The sequence below is a fragment of the Manis pentadactyla genome, chromosome 1, assembly GCF_030020395.1.
Source record: "Manis pentadactyla isolate mManPen7 chromosome 1, mManPen7.hap1, whole genome shotgun sequence".
Taxonomy (NCBI): domain Eukaryota; kingdom Metazoa; phylum Chordata; class Mammalia; order Pholidota; family Manidae; genus Manis; species Manis pentadactyla.
In genome coordinates this window covers 194,279,088-194,303,488 of record NC_080019.1, presented here as the reverse complement: position 1 = coordinate 194,303,488, position 24,401 = coordinate 194,279,088, and the positions used below count along the sequence as shown (strand labels likewise).

Sequence of the window (24,401 nt, the reverse complement as noted above, 5' to 3'; positions counted from 1 at the left end):
TTGTAAAATCTTCTTAGCCTGGTGAAAAAGGTCCAGCTTATGGCTTAATTTAAACTTCATGCTGTTCTCCCCCTTCTTCTGGCTCCTTAATCGATTAGTAAGTTTGTAACCAGGACAGGAGACAGACCTCCCAAATATAAATGAACCTCTGTGGATAAAGAATGCTGAGATCCAGATCAACACAGTCACCTAATTAACTCTGTTCTTATGACAAAACTTCAAAGGAATTATTAACCACTTGTATACATCATGTCTCATGTCAACCCCTTCCAAAAGGCCCTATAAAACCTCAAACCCTGAACCCTTAAGTGCACCTCCACCATGAGGTCACCTGCACTCCCGTCTAGGTACTGTCTTGTCAAATAAACTTTCTGTGCAGGTGCGTGAGGGGCAGGTGGGCCAAGTGTCTTCCTGAGCCTTCGGGGCCGGGATGGTCTTCAGCCCAGTGATCTGCATGTCACAATGGCCCATCCTGGGGCGGCCTGCGCTTGGCCCCTACAGCACCAATGCCAGCAACGTGCACGCTGTGAAATGGCCAGGGGTGTGTTGTGTGAATTTCACCTCAGTTTAAAAAAATCCAAATAAGGCTTTTGGGTGCAGGAGTGGCTGCACAGCCTCCGGGACCTCAGGTCCTTTGGATGGGCTAGAGGACACTTTGGGGCGTGTGCACCACACCTGAAGGCCCCGGACCTTCGATTTCTCTGCACCCCTACTCAATGCACATCTGTCCCCACAGCCTTCTAGAAGCAGGTTGAGTCCAAATTCCAACAGGTAACAGGATATTTGATTCAGGCCTCCCGGTAGAACATGAGATGGGGCAGGGTCGCCTTGGGTGCCCACAGGTAAGGAAGCAGGTGGCAGAAACTTTGCAATCCCATCAGTTTTCTCTAGGAGCCCAGATGGTCATGATGTCCAGGTGCCAGTCTGTCCTGGCCAACCTCCCAGCCCTTGCAGAGCCCCCCACCTAGGCCACATCATGGCCACTTGAACGTGTGTCCTGGAGGACGCTGGGGCCCATTCCAAGATCAGGAAATTCTCATCCCCATCTGGAATTTCTGCAGCAGAGCAAGGCCTCCAGCCAGCGCAGCCCCATCCATGGGACCATGGTGCCCCTTGCCTGCCCGCCCTCTGCTCACTTCTCAGCACTGGAGGAGGCCCCCACTGCCTTGGCATCTCGCCTGCCATCGGCTCAGCTGGGAAGGGCTCTCCGTCCAGTGCGTATCACTGCCAGTTGGCTTGCATTGACTTTCGAAGGCAACACCCTTGACCTGTCATGGGGTTGGGTGGTTCAGTGACCCACCAGATTCACAGTCGGGCTGCATATCTGTCATGGGTGCTCCTTTGTTTCTGCGGAGATTGATAGGGTCTGGCTCCCAGTCCAGACGGCGCTTCCCGCTGAAGGTCTCTGCCGCGCTCAGAGCCTCTTCTTTGTAAGGATGCAGCATAGGGTCCCCGCGTCAGCCAGCATCCCTCTGCAGTGGCTAGGGACAGGCCCAGGGATGGGCACAGGCCCAGCAGCCCTTAACCCCGACTTCCTCTGAAGCATGTCAGAAAGGATGAGCCTCCAGGTGGCAGTGACACCAAGCTGGCCTGTGCAAGGCTAGCGCACAGGTGTTGGCTGGCTGGGTCAGGAGGCGTGGCTGCGCAGCCTGGGGGAGGTGCTAAAGGGTGAGACACAGATGCACACGTTCTTTCAGGAGCAGGGGCTTCTGGAGCACACGGGCGCAGGCCCCCCAGGGAACCTGAAGTGGCTCATGACATGGAGGGCACCCCCAGGGGCAGGGAGGCCACGTGGACCTGCCCCCGTCTCCACTCTGGCCCCTCATGTCAAAGACAGGGTGAGGACCAGACTCCATCTGCCTGGGCGGAGCACCGTTTTCCTGTGTCATCAGGGCCAGCCTCACGGGCACTGGCTGCAGCAGTCACACAGTAGCTTGTGCCCAAGGCCCCCGTGCTGGGGGCTAAATGCGCTGCGGTTGCCATGTTGAAATTCTGGGGGATGCTCTTTCTTCACTCGTGGTTTGTCAGTGAAGGAGGCGGGATGGTGGAGCAGGTACAGGGGACTGAAGCCTCAGTTCCCTGCCATCCAGCCTCCTGCAGCAGAAAGAAGGAAAACGCTTTGCATTTCAGTACCCTGAACAGCACCTCTCCCCTGCTTTTTGAACCAGTGGCCGGAATTGGCTCTGGGCTGGGTTGGAGAAGCAGAGCCTGCGGCTGGGCCACTACAGGAGACCTGTTTGCACGCCTGAGGTGGGCAGGCCCAGGGGTGCCCTGGCAGGCAGGCCGGCATGGCTCCTTGGGGACACTCCATGGGACATGTGGCGTGAACAGGTCACAGCAGCCCGTGCATACCGATGGCCCTGCAGCACCCCAGCCGCCATCACCGCTGTCCCACTACCCGGCCCCACAGCGCCTCCGTGCCCTCTCTCCCTCCTCCTCAGGGCGGCACGAGGTCACTGCCAGTCCCTGAGCTGCTACCGCTCACTACAAGATATGCCAAGGCTGGAGTAGGCATTTACAGACTTCCATAGCAGCTTGGCAGCATTTTATGTCTTTTGAATCTAACAGTAAAAAATGAGGACTTGTTTTTCCACTTCACTTTTTCTAGCAATTTCTTTTTATTGTACTTCATCGGCGCATGACTAGAGGGGAGTTCTGGGTTTTGACGTGGAGCTTCCAGGAGGCTTTCCTCTCCTGCGGGATTGGAGGCCGAGTCTCCCATCCCAGCATCACCACCATCACCGAGCTTGCATGTCAGTCACCCTGGGCACTTTGTGGGGATCTGAATGGGGAAGGCTCAGCGACATACAAATTCATGGAAGGCAGTCACATTTCCATATGAATGCATGTGCATCCCATAACTGGTCCTTTGCAGAGATCATCTCCACTGTTGCTCAGGATGAAATGAAGATGTATGTTTATATTGAAATCACACACTTTTCTCTTTAAAACATCATGATGAAATCTTCCATTCACAGGTCAAGAGTGTGTTACAGCTAAACTGCTTTAAAAAATAGCCGTGTGAACTCATTTTCAAAAAGGCCTGGCTCTCCATCTTGGGAGGCACCATAGGGCTCAGTGAGAGAGCTTTCTCCATGGGGTGTGGAAACCGCCTTCAATGCTTTAGTCCCAAGTTGGGGGCAAACAGTAATCACCCCCTAAATGCTTCCTGTTGCTGAACCCCAACAGTCAGCAGCTATCCTCCAGGGCAGGGCAAAGACGAAGTGGGTCTACATCGGAGCTCACCCCATATTTACATCATTCAGGCCCAGACAGAACAATGGGGGCTGGGCAGGGAGGGGTACTCACAGCTGAGGGCAGGAGGGGAGAATAAGGAGTGGCCTGGGCGAGCAGGCTTGGGGGCAGGAGGAAGCACAGGGGAAAGGAACCCAGGAGACACGCGGGCGAGACAAGTGTAACTCTGGCTGTGAAATCAAGCAGGCCTATCTTGTGAGGACAGCTGCCATTCCGAAGCCCCCGGTCTGGCCCTTCTCTGGCGAGCGTGGCACAGGGGCCCCATGGGAAGGATGCTGCTTGGTGGCCTCCTGACCTTGCATGCCAGCTGCCCTCTCCGCTGAGTTTAGAAAATATCCAGATGCTGTGTTTGCTGGGCCGGCTTCTGTGCTAACCAGGGATTGTCCCTGAGCAGGGCAGCCCCGTCTCTGTTGGCAACAGTCTCAGCTTCCAGCTGCAACCCCCCTTCCCTGCCCACCACCCTCACCCCACGTCCAGCCCTGAGGATACCCAGAACACGCAGCTCTATTTGGAAGTTTTCTCTTTTTTAACATAACAGAAAGGTGAGCAGAAATAATCAACATTCTGCTTGAGTTTTTTTAAAAACATTTTATTTCAAAGGGCAGATATGTACTTTGCTAGGCAACACCCAGAAAACAAGTGGCCAGAGAACCATTGGAATTTGTCTTAATAAATAACAAAATGCCATTTGTTTCTTAAACTTCTGTAACAGTACACATTTTAAATAAATAAGTCCACTCTGTAGCTGAAGACAGTTCCAGGCATCTGGCGTGTCATGGAGAGAAGGAGACCGCTTGACTGGAGGCCAGTTCACTCCCAGTCCCACTTCCTGGGCCCCACAGGGGCCCGTGGGGGTTGGGATGGTGGCCCCCTCCAGGCCACTGTGGGGCTGGTGCTCAGGGCCTCTGACCCAAGCAGGTCTAGGCGGCATCACGGCTGGTCACTTCCTGACAATCAGCTTCCAGGTCCGTTCAGAGGGAGGAGGAGCTGGCAGCGTCCTCAGGTGAGGTGGCGGCTCTAGGACTTATCTTGGTCCTGATCCGCTTGCCTGGTTTCTTCTGCCCTTTCAGAGGCTGTGGCATCCTGTCTTCCATGCAGCACACCCAGGTGTCCCCAGGGGTCCTGCTGGCGAGCTCAGCCTGCTAGAACATTCTCTGCTGAAATTCCTGAGGGAGACCGAGGCTCCTCCGAGCACCACGCTTGGCCCCCAGAGCAGCTGCCGGGGGGTCTGCCAGGCTCCTGCTGGCTGGGGCCGTCTGGTCTCGGCTCAGCAGCAGCGGCAGACAGTGCGTCTCGCCAACTTTCTCACTGTATCCCAAGCTCCATGGCTCATCTAAAATTGTACCAGAATTCTGGAGGTGGCTTTGTGTCTTTTCCAGGTGTGTGTGCAAAAGGCAGGGTAAATTATTCTTTTCAACACAGGATCCTTTACTTGAATTTTTCCTTGAAAGACAGTTTGTGAAGGACAGGCCCAGCCTCCCTCCATGGGACTTGAGGGGTCAGTGCTCCTTAAACCTGGAAGAGGATAAAAGAGCAGCTGTTATACAGCTAGCGATGGCCAAGGACAGATGCTGGGTTCATGCCCCGTGCATAAGCTCCACGGCAGCCAGCTTCTCACCGCCTCTGCCGGGGTGTTCCAGAGGCCCGCTGGGAGGTGGGCAGCCCCACCCCACCCCACAGCCTTCTGGGGATGCAGGGGAGCAAAGAGGAAGACAGGAGGGGGAGCAGAGGCCCAGGCTGAGCTCCTGCAGCTGCTCTCTGTGTCAGAAAGCTGCCGCTCAGAGGGAACAAAGCCGGCAATTTCCCCTCACATCTCCTCACTCAGATTCTGAGGAGAGATTTCCAGGATCACATTCACACCAAGGTGTTTATTAGGAAAGGAAAAATGAGGCTGAACGAGATGCGCAATGAAAGGGACAGCTGGTGAATTTGCTTTCTTTTAGGAAGTGCCAGGTGCGGGAGGCAGATAAGCCAGAACGGTCCACAGCTGCACGCAGACTGTGGGGGCACTTACGGCATTTGGTCCCCCGTCGCCGACCCCGGGCAGCTCAGCTCCCTGTGTATGAGGCGGATCAGGAACTGCACCCAAAACAAAGTCGAGACCACCTTTTATTGCCGACAGAGGCTGAGCAGACCGGGCCTCCCCGTGGGCCGGAGCCCTACACATGCGCGGCTGCCCACCCTGGGCGGCGCTGGGCTCATCTGTGCCTGTGCCTCAGCAAGTCCCATACCAGGGCATCGGAGTGGAAGGACTTTCTCATCAGGACAAAAAGGCTTAGGGGCCTGAAGCCGCACGGCAGGGGCCTGCGGCCTGGTCCCAGGGCCGGTCAGTGCTTACCTAGTCCAACAAGCCACCTCTGGGCACCTGCTCCTAGAAAAAAAGCTGCTGGACAGAGTTCAGCCTGAGTGACTTCTGGGTTAAAGGGAGTCTAAAATAAAGTGAGTCCAATCATAAAAGTGTCCACATTGGATAGAGAGACACAAGAGACCGGGTGGCCTACAATCCCGGTGACACTAGGGAGGGGCTCTAACAGCCAGGGGAGTATCCTTGGGCCTTGGGCACTTGGAGGCGGGCGAGGCAGGCTGGAAGAGCTATGCTTTATTAGGAGGCTTCTCGGAGAGTCTCACCCCAGGACCCAGTGCTTCCTGCCCACCCCCTGCCCCCGCCGCCTCCACAGCTGCTGTCAGTGACCCACGGCCATTCCTGCCCCATGCCCAGGGTCCCCATCTCCTTCCCTCCCCATCCCTCTACTGCCCTCAGGGCTGAGCCAGTTCACCGCCCACACTGGTGACATAGTGCACGCCAGGCTGCTGGCTCTGTGTGTGGCTGTGACCCTGGTCTTTCTGCCAACGTGACAGCAGCCCCACAGAGGATCCCCCCCACCCCTGGACAGTGTGCAGTGAAGTAGGGTCCTGGGGCAAGTCCTCCTACAGAGAAAGTGTGACCCAGCTGCATGGCTTGGCCCCCTGGGAGTGTTCACACAGTCGTGGTGGTGAAGCCTGGGTGGGAAGCTGTTGGGTGCCAAACACCGCACTGGCGGCAACAGTAATGTTTGCTGGGTGAGCGGATCACCGGGATTTGAACCTGTACCCACAATAACCAGCATCGGCCCCATCAGCTTTGGGCTGGGAGCTTATCCACAAGGTCCACCACCCCCAGTGCGTGCAGAGTGTTAATAAGAAGAGCCTATGATTGTAACAGGTGGGTCGTTAAGAGAATGGAAACGAGGAAGAAACGAACAAGTGTCACATGCAGGCATAGAATAAACTGTCACCAGTGGCAACACTTCTGAAGGACAAAGGGCACGCTCTGGCACGACTGCAGTGCTGGGTGCCCGGGCGAGTGCGGAGGCCTCCCCAGGTGTGGAGAGCCGCGTGACGGCGGGCCGCCCTGATGGGGTCACGCACCGCAGCCAGCCCCACGAGCACCCCGGGTCTGCGGGTCCGCTGGCCAGTGAGGAGGAGGCGTGTCTGCCGGGTGCTCTGGCCCCTGCTGGCAGGGCTGCTCTGCTGCCAGCTGCCCACTCTCCCCCTGAGCCTGATGCCTTTGGCTCTCGGCATCCCTCTTCTGGCCCAGCCCACCCAGCTTTCTTTTGGGAATTATTTGCCTGTTACGTATTTTTACTTCCTTTTCTTTTGGTCCTGAATTCTACATATCAGGTGTGTTTTCAGTCTGGATTTTTAAGGCCAGCCTACAGTCTGCTGTTAACTGGTGAGTTTAGTCCATTTACAATTGTTCGGACCACGTTGCAGTTTTCCCCCCGGGCTGCAGCCACCACTCGTTGTCTCTGTTTAAGTCCGCAGCTGTTTTCTCTCCATCCACTGCTCCTGTGCCTGTCCCCGCAGGCCCCTCTGGAGTTCCTCATGGACGCCGGACCACCCCTTTGGGCCCTCCTTCCGTGTTTAACCTCTCTTCCCTAGCAGCCATCTTTCTGTGCTGCACGTGGGTGGTTCCTTACATCTGCATCCCCTCAGCCCCATCCTGCTCCTTTCTCACGATTTCAGCCCCCTCTCTGACATGGCTGCTGATGTAAGTTATGTTTCTGTTTGTGGCATCTGGTGACCCTTTCAGCCGTAGCTGTGGGGGAGCGCTCCTGCCACACCTGTCCCTCCACTGTGGGGCACTGTTCTCCAAGTCTGGGTGGTGGGCTCACCTGAAGTAGGTGTCAGCTGTGCGAAGCCCGTGTAGGTCTGTCCCTTACAAATGGTTTAGATTTGCTTCTGCCTAAGACCAGGCATATCACCATTCCAGGACCAAATTTACCCAGTTTTTAAAAACATATTATGTATACTTAAATAATATAAGTTAAATTTAAGCTTATTGCAGGCAGGTCCAGGGCTCAGAATTCCCAGGGAGGATTCCCCCCTGCCCATCAGGCAGCCTGTGAAGTGGACCCGGAGGCCCTGCCTTCTTGGGCAAATGCCGTGTAGTGTATTTCGTGGCGGCCCTTTTGTACAAGCACAGCCTCTGCGGGTCCCAGCCTAATGGGGCTCCACTTCCAGCTCCCCATCTTGTGGGGGCCATCCACTGTGGCCCCCCTTTCTGATTGGGCATAACCACCCAGCCCCTCGGTTCCCGAGACAGACAACTGGCTGCTGCAGCGTCAGCTTGAGGACGTACTCATGTTGGTTCTACATCTCGGGGGCCTGGGGATGCCCGGCCTGCCTTAGGGGCTTAGCTATGCATTGGAAAGGAAGTTCAATGTATATTTCCGGCATTTCTGAAGTAGAAGAGTTTCAGAACTTAAGCCACAGTGAGGGAAGTTTCACTGCTGCCGAGTGGAAATGATCTGATATTTAACTAAAACCCTCAGGCACTTAAAAAACCAAAACATCCCAGGAATAGCCTTTTAAAACCTAACAGGCTCACGGGTTGAGGGTAGGTATTTGATCCTGTACGAAATGTGGTGCAGCTGTGTTTAGGGCTCTCTGGAATTAAATATAACTTCCACTTAATTGATGGAGTTAATATTTCCAGATTCCTTAACTCATGTCTTAGGAACAACCTCAGGTTTTTTGGGGGGAAGTGAGAGGAGCCTCGGGGCTTCAGGTATAGGTGCGCTGTGCTCAGAGGCGGTGAGGGTGGCTGCACGGAGGCCGTGTGCGCAGGTATCTGCTGTACGGCCCTGACTGTGGCTGGTCTTCTCCAGCCTGAAGACCTCAACTCTCAGTGCAAGAGGGACTGGGAGCCGAGCCAGAGAACAGGGGCAGAAAGCAGAATGCTCAGAGCTCCCGCCTCCACCCCCTCTGCTGCCCAGCGCTGTGCTGGCTGCCCTCCGTCCCCTCCTGGGCAGGCTGCCCTCTGTCCCCTCCACTGCTGAGCTCCTGTATGGGCAGCCACTGCCTCCCTTCTCCCTTCTATCCCTTTGGGCACAGGGTGTCAGGTGCCTCCTGGGTGACTGTTGGAAGCAGGAGGGGTTCCAGGCCAATGAGGGCCACGGTCTTGTTGCAACACCTCCCAATTTCCACCACAATCCTTTGTTGGGCACCATTATTATGGCCACTTAAAAATACGGAAGCTGCAAGACAGAGGCTCAGGAACTGCCCTGGTGCACACACACCTGACAGTTCACAGGGCCAGGACCCAAAGCTGGCAGCCCTGCTCCGTGCCTCCCTACCATCCTGCCTGAAACTGCAGGGCACCAGACTCTGGGCCTGCTTCTGCTTCTGACGTTTGTTTAAACCAGAAAGAGAAAGGGCCTTGGACCACGAACACTTGGGGAAGCTGGCACATCACAGGTCCAACCTCCCTAAGAACTGCAGGAGCCCACAGAAGAGAGCAGAGGAGGGCTGGAGGGCGCAGTGTTTGACCAACAGCCACAGAGATGCTCACGAAAGGTCTGGACCAACAGGAGGACTTACCAATAAGGCACAGGCATCTGCAAACATCAACATGTAGAACACATTGTTCCATCCAGATGGGGAGATGAGCCCAGCCAGCAAAGGGCCCAGGGCTGCTCCTGAAATGAAGCAGGGGACACACATGGCGCTGTGTGAGGATGGCTCTGGCATGTGACTGTCTAAAATACCCAAGCCCGATAAATACACAGAACGCCACTCAACACCTCACTCATGATTAAAGAGGCCACGTTAAGACAGTAAAACCTCATTCTCACCCATCAGATTGATAAGGGGCGAGAGGATTCGTATTACTCAGCATGGCGGGGGTGTGAGTGGCACCTTTTTATGGAAGCAAATAAAAAAACATGCATTGACATCAAAATGTTCGTTCTTTTGATCCAATAATCCTATTTAAAAATTTATTAAGAAATCAATTTAATGCACAATCTTAGATACTCTTATGTTATAAGAATATCATTTGGTGAAACAAGAATAAGGCTTGGTGAAACATGAAACTGTGTCAGTGTTTATTTCCTGATTCTGATAATTGTGCTGTGGTGACATCAGGGAATTCTTTGTGTTTAGGGAACACATACTGAATTCAGAGTTATCGGTAGAAGGGCAGCATGTCCCAATTTACTTTTAAGTGAGTTGGGAAAAAGTATGCACATGTATATTCCTAAGTCTGCATGTATGTGTTTGTATGTGTACATGTGAGTGCATGTGTGTGCATGTGGGGGAGTGAGAGGGGAATGATAAAGCAAATGTAGTAAATGTGAATTATTTGTACTATTTTTGTAACTTCTCTGTAAGTCTGAAATTATGTCAAAATAATTTTTAAAAAATGATAAAAACAATGGAAAGGAAATATTCCTCAAAAGGCCCACAAATATCTAAGAATGTTTGTTGTGCAATTTGGTTATTTATTTTCCTAAAAGAGATTGGAATAAATTACGGTGCATGTGTAACAGGGAGGTTCACTGTCCTGGCATGCCAAGAAGAATGAAGAATTTATGCTAGTTATTAACTGGGATTTAATCTCTGACAGACAGGATTCCTAGGGTCTTTCCTACCTCACATTCACGAACATGGCTTCTGGTGTGCACAAAGAGCACCTACTACTTCTATAATCTGAGAAGTGCCTGCACTTTCTTCGCCTCGGAAGAACTTCCAGGTAGACACAGTAGCCTGCTGATGTGTGCTTATGTCTATGCCTCCCAAACACCACAAAGTGGACCACGACTGAACTGAAGAGATTATAAGCCCACAAAGAGAAGGCATCTGTTTTTGGAGGATGGAATTTAAAGGGTCTAACAGCTGACACACTCCAGTTTCCTTGTTCTAGAGAGAGCTGGCCCAGGGGCTCCTTGCTCAGAGCCCGGCACATCCAAGCACCTGAGGCAGGTGAGGGTGAAGCCAGGGAAGGCAGGCAGCAGAGGAAACAAGGAAGTTAGTTGACAATCTTTCATAAAGGACTATTGGATATGTCCTCCACCTCCCAAGATCCCAGGTTTCTCCTCCTCAATGTTGATACTCCTACGACCTCCATCCCGCCAGGAAAGCCTTGGAATCTGGCCCAGAGACTCTGGGCTCAGGGACTCAAAGTCAAACGTGGGGCAGGGACGAGGCACCGACTGAGCACTGGAGAATGCTGGGAAGGCCACCAGCTCCTGCCAAGCAGCCATCCACCCTCCCACACGACGACAGGAATGCTGGCAGCTGGCCCACAGCCCCCGTGGACACTGCGGGTGGCCCCTCCTCCAGATTTCAGCCGGACCCCATCCTGTGAAGACCAGCAGCTGACACACCCTCCACGCAGGACGGGCTCCTTAGTGGCTCATTCTCGAATATGACTATGTGAAGGGGCAGCCGAGATCCACCCGCGTCCGAGGAAAGCCCCAAGGTGGGCAGACGGGCGGGAGGAGGGGAACCTAGAGGAAACCAACAGCTGGGGAGAAGCGGCCCCTAGGATGCTGTACTACCTGGGAGAACAGCAGAGGATTAAGTTGAGTCTATGATACTCCTACTCAGTATCTGCAAACCAAGTCAGTATCAGCAGTTTCATAGGATTCGGCTGAACACATGCTGTGCCCAGGAAATCACAGGGCACCCAAAGGCAGAACAGCGCCAATGAACATTAGAGTATGACAGCCATAGAAAGCTCCACATGAAGGCTGGGAGATAAAGTACATCTCTGAGAAAGTAGAAGGAACAATGACACAGGTGAGAAGGGAAAAGGGAAACAGAAGGATTAATCTAGAAAGTTCAATGTCCATCTAATAAGTTTTCCAGGAATTAAAAACAGAAAAAGGTAGGGGGAATTTGTTACAGAGAAAATATAGTACAGCTTCCCAGAGATGAAGGGCCTGTGTATCAAACTGGGTGGGCCACCAGGCACCCAGAGCACGGGGACAAAGAGACAAGGCCAGGAGCCCAAGGATTCCAGGGCAAGATCGGAGGCCGGAGGGGAAGGCCTGGGCTATGGGCAACAGCGACTGTGGGTGACAGCGGAGGCTCCAGGTGCTGGGATCTGGAGAAAAAGGACTCTCGGCCTGGATGTGGGTGCCCACAAACTACTCATCAAGTGAGACAGCACAAGTCCAGCTCCCCAGTGTGACCTGCAGCGAGCTCCACTCAGGGACCCACCCCGAGACAGTGCCCACGGAACAGGAGCTGGAATGCAGGGGCCTCACGGACGAGAGGTGACCGGGACCTGCGGGACGGGTGAGGAGGTTCTGGGCCCGTGTGGCAGCACATGGGGCTGACGGAGAGAAGGGAGCAAACGCGGCAGGGGGAGGAGTGCTGCAGGCCAGGCCTCGGTGCTGACTGCAGGGTACTGAGGAGGGCAGGGACAGCAGGGGTGCAGAAGGGCAGTGCCCACCTTCCTCCCTGGGATGACAGCGGCAGCGCCGAGCATGAAGAATCAAGAAACAGGTGGGCTGCATGGCGGTGAGGCCCCAAGGAGCAGAGGAAGGCGACTGCTTCTGGCAGGGGCTGAGGGGCACAGGTGGGGCTGTCACCCCATTATAATAAAATTGAAGATCCCTGGCTTCTATACAGTGACTGTATTACACTTTATACTGCTTGATATGGCAGAAATTAACTTGAAAAAAGGCAGGGTTCTATTTAATCGCTCTGCATAAACCTCACAGAAAGGACAGGCCCTGCATCCCGCTGGGCTGTGACTCTAGGCACAGCGACTGCACTGGATAAACTGCGGCGGCCCAGACTGGATGGCACCAGCTTATATACAATCAGTCAAGCTCTCCTCCCTCAAAACCAGTATTTACAACATTTAATAAAGATGTCCAGGTAGATTCTCCTGTGAACAGGATTTTTTTGCTGAACAGTGTGCATTTCCACCGAGCCTCCCTTTGTTTCTGACCGGTTGGGCGGCACTCAGCGAGAGAAGTAATGATGTTTCCATGGTGACCACCTCCTGGGTCTGTGTGCCTGGTGCTGGCAGAGCCCAGGGAGGCCAAGGCCCTGGCAGACCCGAGCGGAGGCGCCGCGGACACTGAGGGGCTGTGAGGACCCCGCTGGCCAGTATTCAGTACCGATCAGTGAAGGATCACAGGTGGCCCAGCCGCCCTCTGCTGTCCTGTGTGGGGTGAAAGGGGCTCGGAGCTCACCCCCGTTTGCAGATGGAGCCTCTTGGCCATGTTCTTCTGCTTCCCTCTTGCTTGGAGAAGTACATCAAAAAATGTTTTTTTTTAACCCAATTCATAATTTCCCTCCTTTTCAACTGCCCTCTCTGCTTTAAAACAGCAATCAGGGCAGCCAGCAAAGCTCCAATTAGCTTCCAGAAAAGGGCTTCACAGTGGGAACTGGGTGGACTCAAGACAAAGGCCCCTGTGGGGTGGAAGGTCACACACTGCATGAGAACCAAGCTCAGCCTGGAACACTCCTGCCTTCTGAGGGTGTGGGAAGTCCCCATGTGCTCCATGCAGGGGAGCTGTGCTGCCCCCCACACTCTGTCCTGGGCACAGAACCCCAGCTCCCTTTTCCTGGACACGGCCCCAGGCCCTATGATGCCCCCAGAGGGGATGGTCTCACTGTAAACATCAGAGGGGTGGCCACTACCCCCATCCAGTAAGTTCAAAGTCACCCAGAATCCAAAAATAGGCCATGTCTGACTTTGGGGAGCAGCGGAGACTCAAGCCTGGCCTGAACAATGGCGCCCTTGCCCAGTCCATCTTAGAACAGGGGGGGTCTGCCTGCATTGGAGCACACTGCTGGGGCCGCTGGGAATGGTGACAGGAGCAGGGCCTGGGGCTTCCCGGGGCCCAGAGGCAGGTGGCCCTGTCCAGGGAACTGTGTGAGCTGCGGGAAGCCCAGAGCCTCTCGGGCCTGGCCCCTCACCTATAAACTGCACAGCCTGGATGGGAGACCGCCTGGCCCTGTCTATGTTCTAGGCCTCTCAGGGCAGCCGAGCAATTCATTTTGCGCTCACTTACTGATTGCCTGTTGGGTTCAGCACCGTCCTCAGCACAAGTACAGCAGAGACCAAAGCAGGTCTGTGTCCCTGCACAGCGTCTGTTCAGGGGCAGGGAGAGGGCAGCACAGGCAGACAGGCTCCCCCCTCCCTGGGTGTGCACATGGTTTTGATTTGCTCATCATTTCAGGAAGGCCATCCATCCTGATTATTACCAAAGCAATTGGAATCCTTGGCATCTATTAGAAGGTGACAGTGTGGTTTCCCCTATGATCACAATTAACCTCTCAGAGCTAAAGTTATCCACATACCTACAGACCCAGTGCCGTCAATGATGGCGGTCACAGTGGCGAGGGCGTGGGAGTTTCCTTTCAGACTTTTGTGAGTCCCCTGGAAGAGAGGGAAAGCTGATGTGAAACACCTCAGTGGCACTGGAGCTCCCCAGCATTGACCCAAATATGCTACGCAGTTCACAACGCTGACTGTTTTCATTAGAAAATTTAAACTCCTCCATCCCAGACTTACTTCGGGAAGGCATACGAAGTTTCAAGGGTTTTTAACTGTCAAAATCCATAAAAAATACTTGTCTAAGCATATTCCAGGTCAAGAAACTCAGCCTTCTCTTCAGGAAACATTTCCCCAGCACAGTCACCTCTTTGCTGAGGCCCACCAGCCCACATAAGAGGACAAATGACACTCGGCCCTTGTCCCTAGCCATGCCAGCACTAACAACCCCTTCCACGTTTCTGCAAAAGGCTTGTGACATGGGTCAGATAGCTCTATAGTATCTATAAGTCAACCTGGTTAATGACACTGCCAGGGAGGATGGGGCAGAGGTCAGGACCCAAAAACCCAACATGGGGGCACAAGTACTAAAGAACAAACCAACAGGAGCCCTGGCTTTCAAAGTCACATGCCCAGGCATACTGGGTCACTGGCGTGTGTGCCAGTCTGCCGCCACAAAGCCAGCACGCAATGAAGAGTCAGTGAACCATCTGGCTTCCCAGTGTGCACAGACATTATGTCCACACTACCCTGTAGTCTATTACATGTGTAACAGCAATGGTCTAAGACAACAGTGGGCACATCTTCATTTTAAAATACCTTATTGCTAAAAAGCAGTAACTGCCACCTGAACTTTCAGTGAGTCACACTCGTTTTGCTGGGGAGGCTCTTGCCTCCATGTGGGTGGCTGCTGACCGAGCAGGGTGGTGGCGGCTGGGTGGCTGTGGCCGTTTCTTAAAATAAGACAACAGTGAAGTTTGCCACATTGACGGACTCTTTCATGGGCGCTCTCTGGAGCGGGTGATGCTGTTTGAGAGCGTGTGACCCACAGCGGACCTGCTTTCAGAACTGGAGTCAGTCCTCAGACCCTGCCGCCGCTTCCTCGGCTCAGCGGATGTCCCGTCCCACAGTCCTCACGGCACCCTCCCGGGGGGCAGATTCCATCTCGGGAAAGCCCGTTCCCGGCTCCTCTGCAGGGGCAGCTCCTCACCCGGGCAGGTCTGACCCGAGAGGCGGCAGGGCGGCCCGGGCCTCAGGCTCTGCTTCTGGTCCTGGTTCTCTTGCCGTTCCCGCCACACCTGCAGCTGCTTCCTCCCCGGAGGCCTGAGCCCCTCGGAGTCAGGCACAGGGGCTGCAATCGACTTCCTCCAAACCCTGTTCATGCTGATATTCTGACCTCTTCCCATGAATCACGAATGTTCTCGATGGCATCGGGAATGGTGACTCCTTTCCAGAAGGTTTTCTGTTTACTTTGCCCAGATCCACTGGAGGAATCACTCTCTCTGCAGCTAGAGCCTTACGACATGTATTTCCTAAATAATAAGACTTGAAAGTCGAAATGACCCCTTGATCATGGGCTGCAGAATGGAGGCTGAGTTGGCAGGCGTGAAAACATGAATCTTGGTGTCCATCCCCATCAGGGCTCATGGGTGACCAGGTGCACTGGCAACGAGCAGTCATATTTCGAAAGGAATCTTTTTTCTGAGCAGCAGGTCTCAACAGTGGGTTGGAAATACTCAGTAAGCCATGCTGTAAACAAACATGCTGTCACCCAGGCTTTGCTGTCCCATTTGCAGAGCACAGGCGGAGTAGAAGGAAGGCAAAGGAAGAAGCTGAATCAGGAAGTGCCCCAAAGGCTGAGACTTAAAATAAACCAGAGGCTGTAAAAACAAATGCTTATGAATGTTTATGTCCTAAGACTATAAGATGAAGCAAAAACGCAAGGTGATGATCACCCATAACCCATGTTTTCTGGAGTCTAAAAAGAGAAGCGAAAGTTCTCCTCTACCTTCTAATCCAATGGGGGCAGACAACTGTTACTGGTCTGGTGTGGCCTTTCCAGACTTTTCTATGCCCCATACAGACAGGAACATGGACATGCTTCATAAAGGCAGTTTCAGGAGCACTGTCAACAAAAGGTGGGCCTGTTGCTGTAGGTCAGCGGCCTACAGAAGATGAGAGAATCCCAGCTCCCAGGGCGTCTCTGCTCTGCTTCTCACTGCCTGCCTCTGGGTCCCTGGTGGGTGGGAAGGGCCCGAGATGCTGAGGACCACGCACAAGAGAGCTGGCTGCTCCGACGGGGCTGAGTGTCGGGCTGACGTCTGCCTGTGGCCCTAAGAGAACGTGGGTAGGGGCAGGGGCCAAGGCCTGCAGAGGCCCAGGCTTGCCGCGATTTCTGAACGAGAGAACGAGCTGGTGGCTGGTGAGTTCTGGGTCTCATTCTGGAGGTATTTGGGAGAAACGTAGAAGACAGAGGATCGCTGGGCCAGCAGGGCAGAGCATCTCCATAAGTTCTTCTTTGGGGAGGGTGGGGTTTGTCTTTTCTCTCCCATTATTTATAGAAAAGACTTCCACGAAGCGATTTGTATTTTAGTGAGGTGCTGCCTGCAGATGACAGCACATGACTCCTGCATGAAACAGCTTTCATGTCAGATGGATGGGAACGGCCCGCCTCCCTGGGCCTCTGATGGGGACCCCACACCATCTTGGCAGCAGCTCCCTTCCTCCAGGAAGAATTGGGCAGCTGCTCCTGTGGGTCCAAGGCCACCATGGCCTTGGCATTTATCACCTTGTGCATTGTTTCTTCACCATGCCAGCTTCCTCTCTGCAGTATGTCCTTCCAGGAGTGGGGGTGGGGGGCAGCCATCTGGTCAGTCTCTGTGGTTCCCAAGACCAGCAGAGGGCCAGCACAGACCAGGCAGGACGATGGGGAGGAGCTGACCTCATTTTGCCATAGCCCTGGGCCCCGAGGACTGGCTCTGGGGCACAGGGCCCCAGCCTCCAGGGCTGAGCGAGGGCAGCCCAGAGGGGCAGGCTGGCCTGCTGAGCAGGCCTTGGGCCTCAGACCAACCTCTTCATCTCATCTCAGCCCCTCATTGACAGAACGGGGCTGTCACCTCCCCTTGTTTGCAGAAGACTCTTAACAGCATAGACATCAGCCACCTGCAAGAGGTGCTTACATAAATGCACGGTTTTACTAATGGACATCATCTGTCATGAGTGGAAGAGGTGAGCACGGTGGGCCCTTGGCCTGGGCTCCGGCTGAGATGTGGCCACTCACCAGGTCGGCAGAGACGGCGGTCGTGATGAGGGCATAAGGCCCACTGACCAGGGCTCCGCAGAGCAGCAGCATGGCTGTGGAAACCAGAAACCATTTTTAGGTGAGGAAATAGGTAGCTCTCCCCTCCGGAGAGCTGCCCTGGTCCCAGCCACCCCTGGGTGGGCACCCAGTGTCATGCAGGGCCTGGCCTGAGTGGGACGCAGTGGTGACGACTGGCATCAGCGTCATGAGCACCCTCTTCTAAACTTGCCCTGAGATAGTCTCCTCAGCCCAGTCACACTCTCCCAAAGGTTCAGGCTGTGCTCGAGGCCCCAGTACTGCTGCCTGGGCTCTCTACAGGGGGCTGCTGCTGACATGAGGTGAGGGTGCACAGCCGTGACCCAGGGGAGTGAGGGCCCCTGTTGCCCATATCAGCTGGATGCTGACACTGGCCACAGCCGTGTCCACAACAGAATGGACTGCCTCCCAGCAGCTGATGGCAGTCCCCCGGGGAGGCCCAGATACCCAGCACCACCAGGCTCCCCACGGCAGGATAACTGAGCCCGGTTCTGAGACGCATACTTTCCAGACTGCCCTAGTTCACACTCCTTGGTGCAGAAGCCTCTGGACCAAGGGGGTTCCCAGGAAACCACATGACTCCCTCACATCATGGATATGTTCTGGGTAAGTTTTAATGGCATCACACACAGCCTACATCCCTTCCCATCCCCAGTGCTGGCTCGTCAGGACAGAAAAACTTTGCACTAGGCGTTGCAGCCATGATTTGGCAGCACTGCCCACAGGAAGTTAAAGCCAGTCCTGCAAGGTCATGCAGCGGCACCCAGGGCAGCAGCTGCCAGCCAGCTGGGAGGAGCAGCTGGAGGTCTGGTGGCTCCAGCCAGGGTGCAGGTCCCGGGCTGCTGCAGCCCCGCTGCCAACGTGCAGGGAACAGGCTGCTCCTCTGAATGGCTCCTTGCTGCTGGGCACCACAGCTTAGCACCCCAGGCCAGGTGGCCTGCACTCCCCCAAGCTCACTCTCCAGCCTGCGGGTGTCAGCCCTTCTGCCCTGGGTGCCTCTAACAGCGGCCCCACCCAAAGAGCGGCAGGGGGCCATTGTGGCCCATTAGGCTCCAGCCTCACCGGCCGGGGGCTTTTTGTTGTTTTACTTCATTTCATCAAGCTGTGTGGACAAAAAGTGTGTGGAAGGACAGAAAAAGCCATGGACTCACCGACAGTGGCTTCTAGACCCATCTTGCTGATGGTGGAGAATATGTAGAGCTGTGAGGGGTGGAGAAACAGGAGAAAACAATGGTGCATGATAGTAGCTGAGGGACTGCCCAGGAATCTGGATTTCTGGAAAGGCAGGCAGGAGAGTCCCAGGCAGCCTGGAGAGTGGAACCCCTGAGAGGAACTAAGGCCAGGCGGTCCCGGCAGGTGGTCTGCGCACAGGCGTCCAGGCAGTGCCCGCCTTGTCCCGGACTCGCCGTTCTGGTGGCTTGCTCGGGAGCGGGAGCCCTGCAGGGCACCCCCCACTCTGCTCCCTGGGCTGATGGCCTGGGCGGCTCTCCCTGAGCCCTGAGCCACCCTGCGTCTCCGCAGCTGTCCGCCCTGAGCAGCCGAGCCTGCTGAGGCACCGGGCCCCACTGTCATTTCCTTAGTAAAGGTTCCCTGAGGGTCTGTGGTGGGCAGTGTCCACGGGCCCAAGATGACTGAGAGCTAGGCCTTGTCTGGGGACAGTCAGTGGAGGTACAGGTGGGCAGCAGCTGTCATGCAAATTGGTGAATAATGATGTTATTCACAGCAGCAGGGTTGTAAGAACAGTAATGGTTTGATGATGTTCCATTCAGCCTTCACATTCTCACAGTGAGGTGGTGGTCCTGTCCCCCTCATTTTTAGGTGAGGAAATAGGCAGAGAGAGGGGAAGCCGCCTGCCCACGGTCATGGCTGCTGAATGCTTACAAAGCGGCCGAGCCCAGTGTTGGGGTGGGTGGTCACAGCTGCCTGGGGAGGTGAGGGAGGCTGAGTAGGAGCCTGTGAGGGGAGGGTGGCCCTTAGGAGCGGTGCCTGCAGGGCCAAGGGTAACTGAGAGGCAGCTGCGCCAGCTGTGGGTCATGTGGGTGAGCCGGGGGTGTGGGCTCCACAGGCCTGAGGGCTTAGAGTTGATGGCCAGGATCCAGGAACCCGGGGCCATGAGGAGGGCTGAGCTGGGCTGGACAGTGTTTGCTGGTGTGGAGGACAGAGGGTGGTGGTTTCCAGACAAGCATCGGGGGCAGGGGAGGCTCACCGTTGGGGCTGCGAGCAGCAGCATCAGGCCGCAGGTGGAGGCCCTTTTCTCCAGTCGGTCTGAGATCACACCTGCCAGGATCCCACCTGCAAGGCACAGGGGCAGGTCCTGCGGGCTCATCCCGAGACAGTCCCATCAAGAAGCAGTTTAATCTATGTTACAGCAGCAAGATGAAAGCCATCTCCCTTCTCACGGCCCGGTGTACCCCGCCACGTGCCGGGAGGCTGCCTCAGCATGCCTGACCTCCCAATGGGCCTGTAGCGGCCATCACCGGGTGCTAGTGGCCCAAGGCATCTCCCAGAGGAACACAGGGGTCGCCTGGGGGCTGGCTTCCCACTGGCCTGCAGCCCTGCACCTGAAGCACCTGTTCAGTTCCCACGCCCACAGGGCCGCCTGCCGTGACTGCAGCTCATTCAGGCTCGCAGTCAGGGCCTGGGGCACAGGAGAGGGGCCTTCCCGAGGGAGGCCGCAGGGGCAGGGCTGCCTGCGTGGTGGGACACCTTGGGGACATGTTTTCCTGTTGGCGGTAAGTCAGCCCAAAGGGGTCAGGGGCCACAGGGGATGATGCTGTCAGGTTGCCAACGATTCTGTTATGGAACAAGTGGTGACAAACTCACCGAAGATGCCGCCCACGTCAAACAGGGTGGAGAGCTCCCCAGCTTTCCTGGCATCAAGGTGATCTAGTGAGGGGAGCACAGAGCCATGGTGAGGGACCACAGCACTGTCGGACCCACGCATGACATTCTTTGTTCCATAGCATGACCAAAACCGAGCAGCAATTACTAGTTGACTGAGATTAAAAGAAAATAAAAGTAGTCCATGTGGGCATGCCCCCAGGAAGGATGCAGAGTAAACCATTGTAGCCACACAGTGAGGGTCCCAGCTCTGGACTGTGACCACCCCACCACCCCACCTTTGGCCAGTGTCCCTCAGCCATGCAGTCAAATGCCACCCAGAAGGGCAGGGGAGATGCTGTCACCGCAGGAGGCCCTGCGACACCCCTGACCCTCCGCTTTTAGATCTGCATGGGGTGTGATCCTGCCAGGCCCCCAGTAGGGAGAGCCCTGGGGACTGGCCACCACAGGTGGGGAATCAAGCCAACCCTTTAGGCCCCAACAAGGCCATTAATATGGCAATGACACTTCCATATCCAATTCTCTTTTTGTCTATACATTTTACCATCATTATGTCACACACACCTTTCCTTTCCAAGACTACAGTAACCAGCGGATACAAGGGGGTTCAGATCATAGGCACTGCCTAGAATTTAACGTGTGCTTCTAGCAACATAGACTCACCTACACTGGTGATGTACAGTGGAAGCCAAAAGAGGAAAGTATAGCTGACCAGCTTTGCGAACAGCAGACACAGAGAGAACTCTATCACCCCCTGAAAGAGAGAGCGAGCCTGTATGCACCCCAAATGTGGACTCAGCAGGCTCACTTAAATACGCCGCAAAATCACAAACTGTGTTGTTCCATGTTGACACCTGCATGGGGAGCTGGTCTTAGCACGTGCAGATGTGCGGGGAGAGGCTGAGGGGCTGCCCAGAGAGAGCAAGCCTGACCAGGGGCATGCTGCCAGCACACGGCTACCTTTCAGGATTGAAACGTAGTGCCCTATTAGATCAGTCAATAAAAGTATGCACTGATGAGGTTCTCACACTGCAATGTTCTGAAAACTGAGCTATTCTAGTTCTCAGAGCGTGGTGGAGGGAAGGGCCGGCTCGCCCACGAGCACAGGGCCCTCTCTCCCTGACACTGAAGCTGACCTGGGGTGCCCAGAACCAGCCGTCTGACCACTGTGCAGGGCACAGGCTGCTGCAGCCTGACTAGCAACCTGCGGTGCTGGGGGAATGTCAGGGGAGAAACACAGGTTCTCGTGAGCATATCGAGGCCTGGAGGCTGATGGCGCCTGGGGGAAGCTTGTGTTTCATTTCATGACTGCTCGCAGACAGGGTGGTGGTGCTGCAAGCCATCACCTGGAAAATGTGAGTGAGAAACGGGAGAAGGCTAAGGCACCACGCTGTGTGCCCAGCCCAGCGGGGAACACGCTGCTCAGCTTACAGTGGGGTTTTGAAACTAAACAAGCGCCTGTCTCGACACTCGATCCTAGGATGAGGATGTGCTTGAGGGATCCCTGGCATGCCCGCCCTGTGCCTGCACGGTGCTCTGCGATTCAGTAATGACCTGGCTGTATCCGCTGGTCTGTAAGTATCACACAGGCGCTGGACCGGTATTACTGGTGAGGACACGGTGGCTCAGAGTGGTCAACACACGTCCCCATGACATCTGGGGCAGGGCTGCAGTCAAGACTGGCCAGGGCTCAGAAGCCTGTTCTCCCCACGACTCCACTTTCATTTGTAGAACTAGTGTGCACCCAACTTTCAGCAAAAGGGTTTGAGTAGTTACACAGTAAGGTACAACAGAAAGGTTACCAGTTACCAACAAAAATCTGAAAATAACTTCTAATTTAAAATCAGCATCTCCTACAGGACAGCCTACAGAGATCTTTTGCGACGGCTCTGGGAGTCCGGGCCTGGGCTTCATGTTCTCCAGTGGCTCCAGGGTTTTCTGCAGCCCCACCTGCACCTGGGCACCAGCAGGACTTCCTGTTCCAAAGCAGGAGCTCTCCTAAGTTCCTTCCTTTCTGTGACGGGGTTCCAAGGTCCAGGTTCCCGGCCTCCATTTCCAGCCCCGCCCAATAGCAAAGGGGCCCTGGGTCTGAGCTCCCCCTGGCTTTGTCCCCGAGGCGGGCGCTCCTGAAGCCTGTGTTGTCTGCCATGGGACCCTCACTGGCTCCTCTGACTATCAGCCCCCATGGGCAGGCACCTAGGTTCCTAAGTGTGGTCCACAAGGCCTGCCCATGGCGCCAGCCTGCGTGAGCTGCCCCGCGTGGGCAGCTTCTGCTCCCTCCCCTCTCCACCTGCTTCTGCTCTCAGCTCTGCTTTGCTGCCCTCTGTGGCTCACCAAGTCAGAACACAGCTCCCACATGTTCTTTGAAAGCCCCGCAGATTCTCTACTGAGGGAGCCCATGAACTTAACAAAAGGAAAATCGAAAGCAGCCAGGAATCCCCCTGGCGCACATGTCCCCCACCCCATTTGGAATAACTTTCTCCCTGGATCTCCTTGGCACCCTGATCTCATCTGAGGGCCCCTGCCAGCAGGTACTGTGCGTGCTTACTAGTCTGGAGTCAGGGCCAGCCGCCTCGCCAAGGACCAGCACACCCGATTTTGAAACAAAGCACAAGTCCAGTGTGTGGACACCAGCTTCCTGCCTCAAGGGGGGCTTCTGGTTCTCTGCCTGTGTCTCTGCACACTCCCCTTCGTGCTCCTTCCCCATTAGCACACACACTCCATCAGGCCGGGTCTGTCCTTCTGAAAGCACTTTAAGGGGTAAGGAGAACAACACGGGCTCACCAGGCCACAGAGCAGAACTCAGGGATGGTGTCTTCAAGGACTCCGACTCAGGGGCTTCAGGGGCCAGTGGGCAGGCCTGGGAGGCCCGGAGAGGGACTGGGTCATGGGGTGCAGGCCCAGTGGAGCTGGAGTTTCTGGTTTTTCAAGTGAAGACAGGAAGCTCTATTTGTGAGGTTTGTGAATTTCTACATATAGACAACTAATTTAAAAAAATTTTTAAGTACAGTATGAGAGGCAGACAAAACACACAGCCTCCTTCAGTCCTGCACCACCTGCTCATGCCTTCCTGCTTGGGCTGCGGGCTCCCACCCCGAGGACTGTGTTGCCATGGCTCCTTCTCTGAGCTGGATGGTCAGCACACCAGTGTCTCCTCACAGGAGGCACAAATGCCCCTTTAGAAGCTCCTCCCAGGCACAGGTACTCACGGGGATCCTCAGGGCGCCTGTGAAGCTGATGGCGGCCATGCCCCCACCGTCGGCCGGGAGGACGATGATGTGGTTCTGATGCGCAGAGCGCGTTCCATCCGACAGGAGTAAGCACTGCATCTCAGGGTCCTGGGGCGGACGCCACCGGGAAGAAAGCAGATGAGAGGTGTCGCCAGGGGGTCCTGGTGAGGCCAGGCTTCCTCAGGACTCATTTGCTCCGCAAACCGCCTGGGGGGCATCATGGGTAACATTGCCACCACAGCCATCGTTTAACAATCATAAGCATTCACTAACAGGAACTAACTGAAAACATGCACAGTCCTGACTCAGCAATTCTAGGAAACCAAAAAAATAACTGGAAAAGTAGAAAAACGCTTATATGATAAAATGAATGTCATACCACCATTGAGAAAAATTCGTAAAGTATATCCATATAAATGATACATCTTGCAGTTGTAAAAAAAAAGTTTGTGAGATTTTTAATGACATGGGAAAATGCTTATGACATATTAAATAGTAGGCGGCATTCAAAACTGCATTTTCATTATGATCTCAAAGAATGTTTAAATATTTACCTAGAGAACCAGGTAACTAGAAGATCTATTTATAGCAAAACAGAAGCTAAATTCTAAACCAACAGTGGTTATCACCAAGCACAGGAACTATGTATAATTTTTAAGGAAATGTCAATAAATTCTTTATACAATCCTATTTTTTTAAAGGAGTTCACAGTGGACATATGTTATCAGAAACATTATTTTAAGATTCATAAACCAATTCTAATACTTTGTAAATGCCAATTCTAGACATTCTTAAAGGACAAAGTTTGCCTTCATTAAAGCAAAGAACAGCGGTCCCCAACCCAGTGGGGTGTCAAGTCAGCGCAAGGAAGATCTCACAATGTTCTTCGTCAGTGAACTATGACGTTTGAGGACTTGAAATGTTTCTATGTGGTTCAGACTTTACACAAATCAAACAGGTTTTATTGTATTTATCTCACTGTAACCCATGCAAGTTGCATTTGAAATGCAGTTAAATTAAAAAAAAAGAAAATGATAAGGCATGGCTGCATCCCTCTCTCCATACTTAGACCTCTCTTCCAGTGAAAAGTGGGACCTGAGAAGCTGGGGGTCAGGTTACGGTACCTACAGCACAGAGCGTGCTCAGCACCCTGTGCCATACCCCTTGGGCGCCCACT

General features: G+C 54.5%; 1 protein-coding gene and 1 long non-coding RNA gene across 9 annotated transcripts in view; both read right to left on the bottom strand.

The window, feature by feature from the left end:
• Window positions 1-3,834: 3,834 nt before the first annotated feature.
• The window catches only part of SLC37A1 (solute carrier family 37 member 1), a 68,478-nt gene continuing 47,911 nt past the window's right edge, over window positions 3,835-24,401 (bottom strand). For 7 of the 8 annotated variants that reach the window (XM_057504926.1, XM_057504936.1, XM_057504929.1 and 4 more), the window contains 10 exons: window positions 23,204-23,332; window positions 20,658-20,748; window positions 19,977-20,039; window positions 19,360-19,445; window positions 18,305-18,353; window positions 17,097-17,170; window positions 13,843-13,921; window positions 9,118-9,215; window positions 5,270-5,334; window positions 3,835-4,770 (listed from right to left, as the gene is read on the bottom strand). In XM_057504926.1, the coding sequence (XP_057360909.1) occupies window positions 4,755-4,770; window positions 5,270-5,334; window positions 9,118-9,215; window positions 13,843-13,921; window positions 17,097-17,170; window positions 18,305-18,353; window positions 19,360-19,445; window positions 19,977-20,039; window positions 20,658-20,748; window positions 23,204-23,332 (750 nt within the window). In that variant the 3' untranslated portion in view covers window positions 3,835-4,754. The remainder of the gene's footprint in view (window positions 4,771-5,269; window positions 5,335-9,117; window positions 9,216-13,842; window positions 13,922-17,096; window positions 17,171-18,304; window positions 18,354-19,359; window positions 19,446-19,976; window positions 20,040-20,657; window positions 20,749-23,203; window positions 23,333-24,401) is intronic. The other variant, XR_008998591.1, reaches the window with a different exon arrangement.
• Window positions 12,373-13,829, bottom strand: LOC130684343 (uncharacterized). The gene is made up of 2 exons (XR_008998598.1): window positions 13,554-13,829; window positions 12,373-12,948 (listed from the first exon to the last, which is right to left on the bottom strand). It is a non-coding gene; the product is annotated as an uncharacterized LOC130684343 (long non-coding RNA).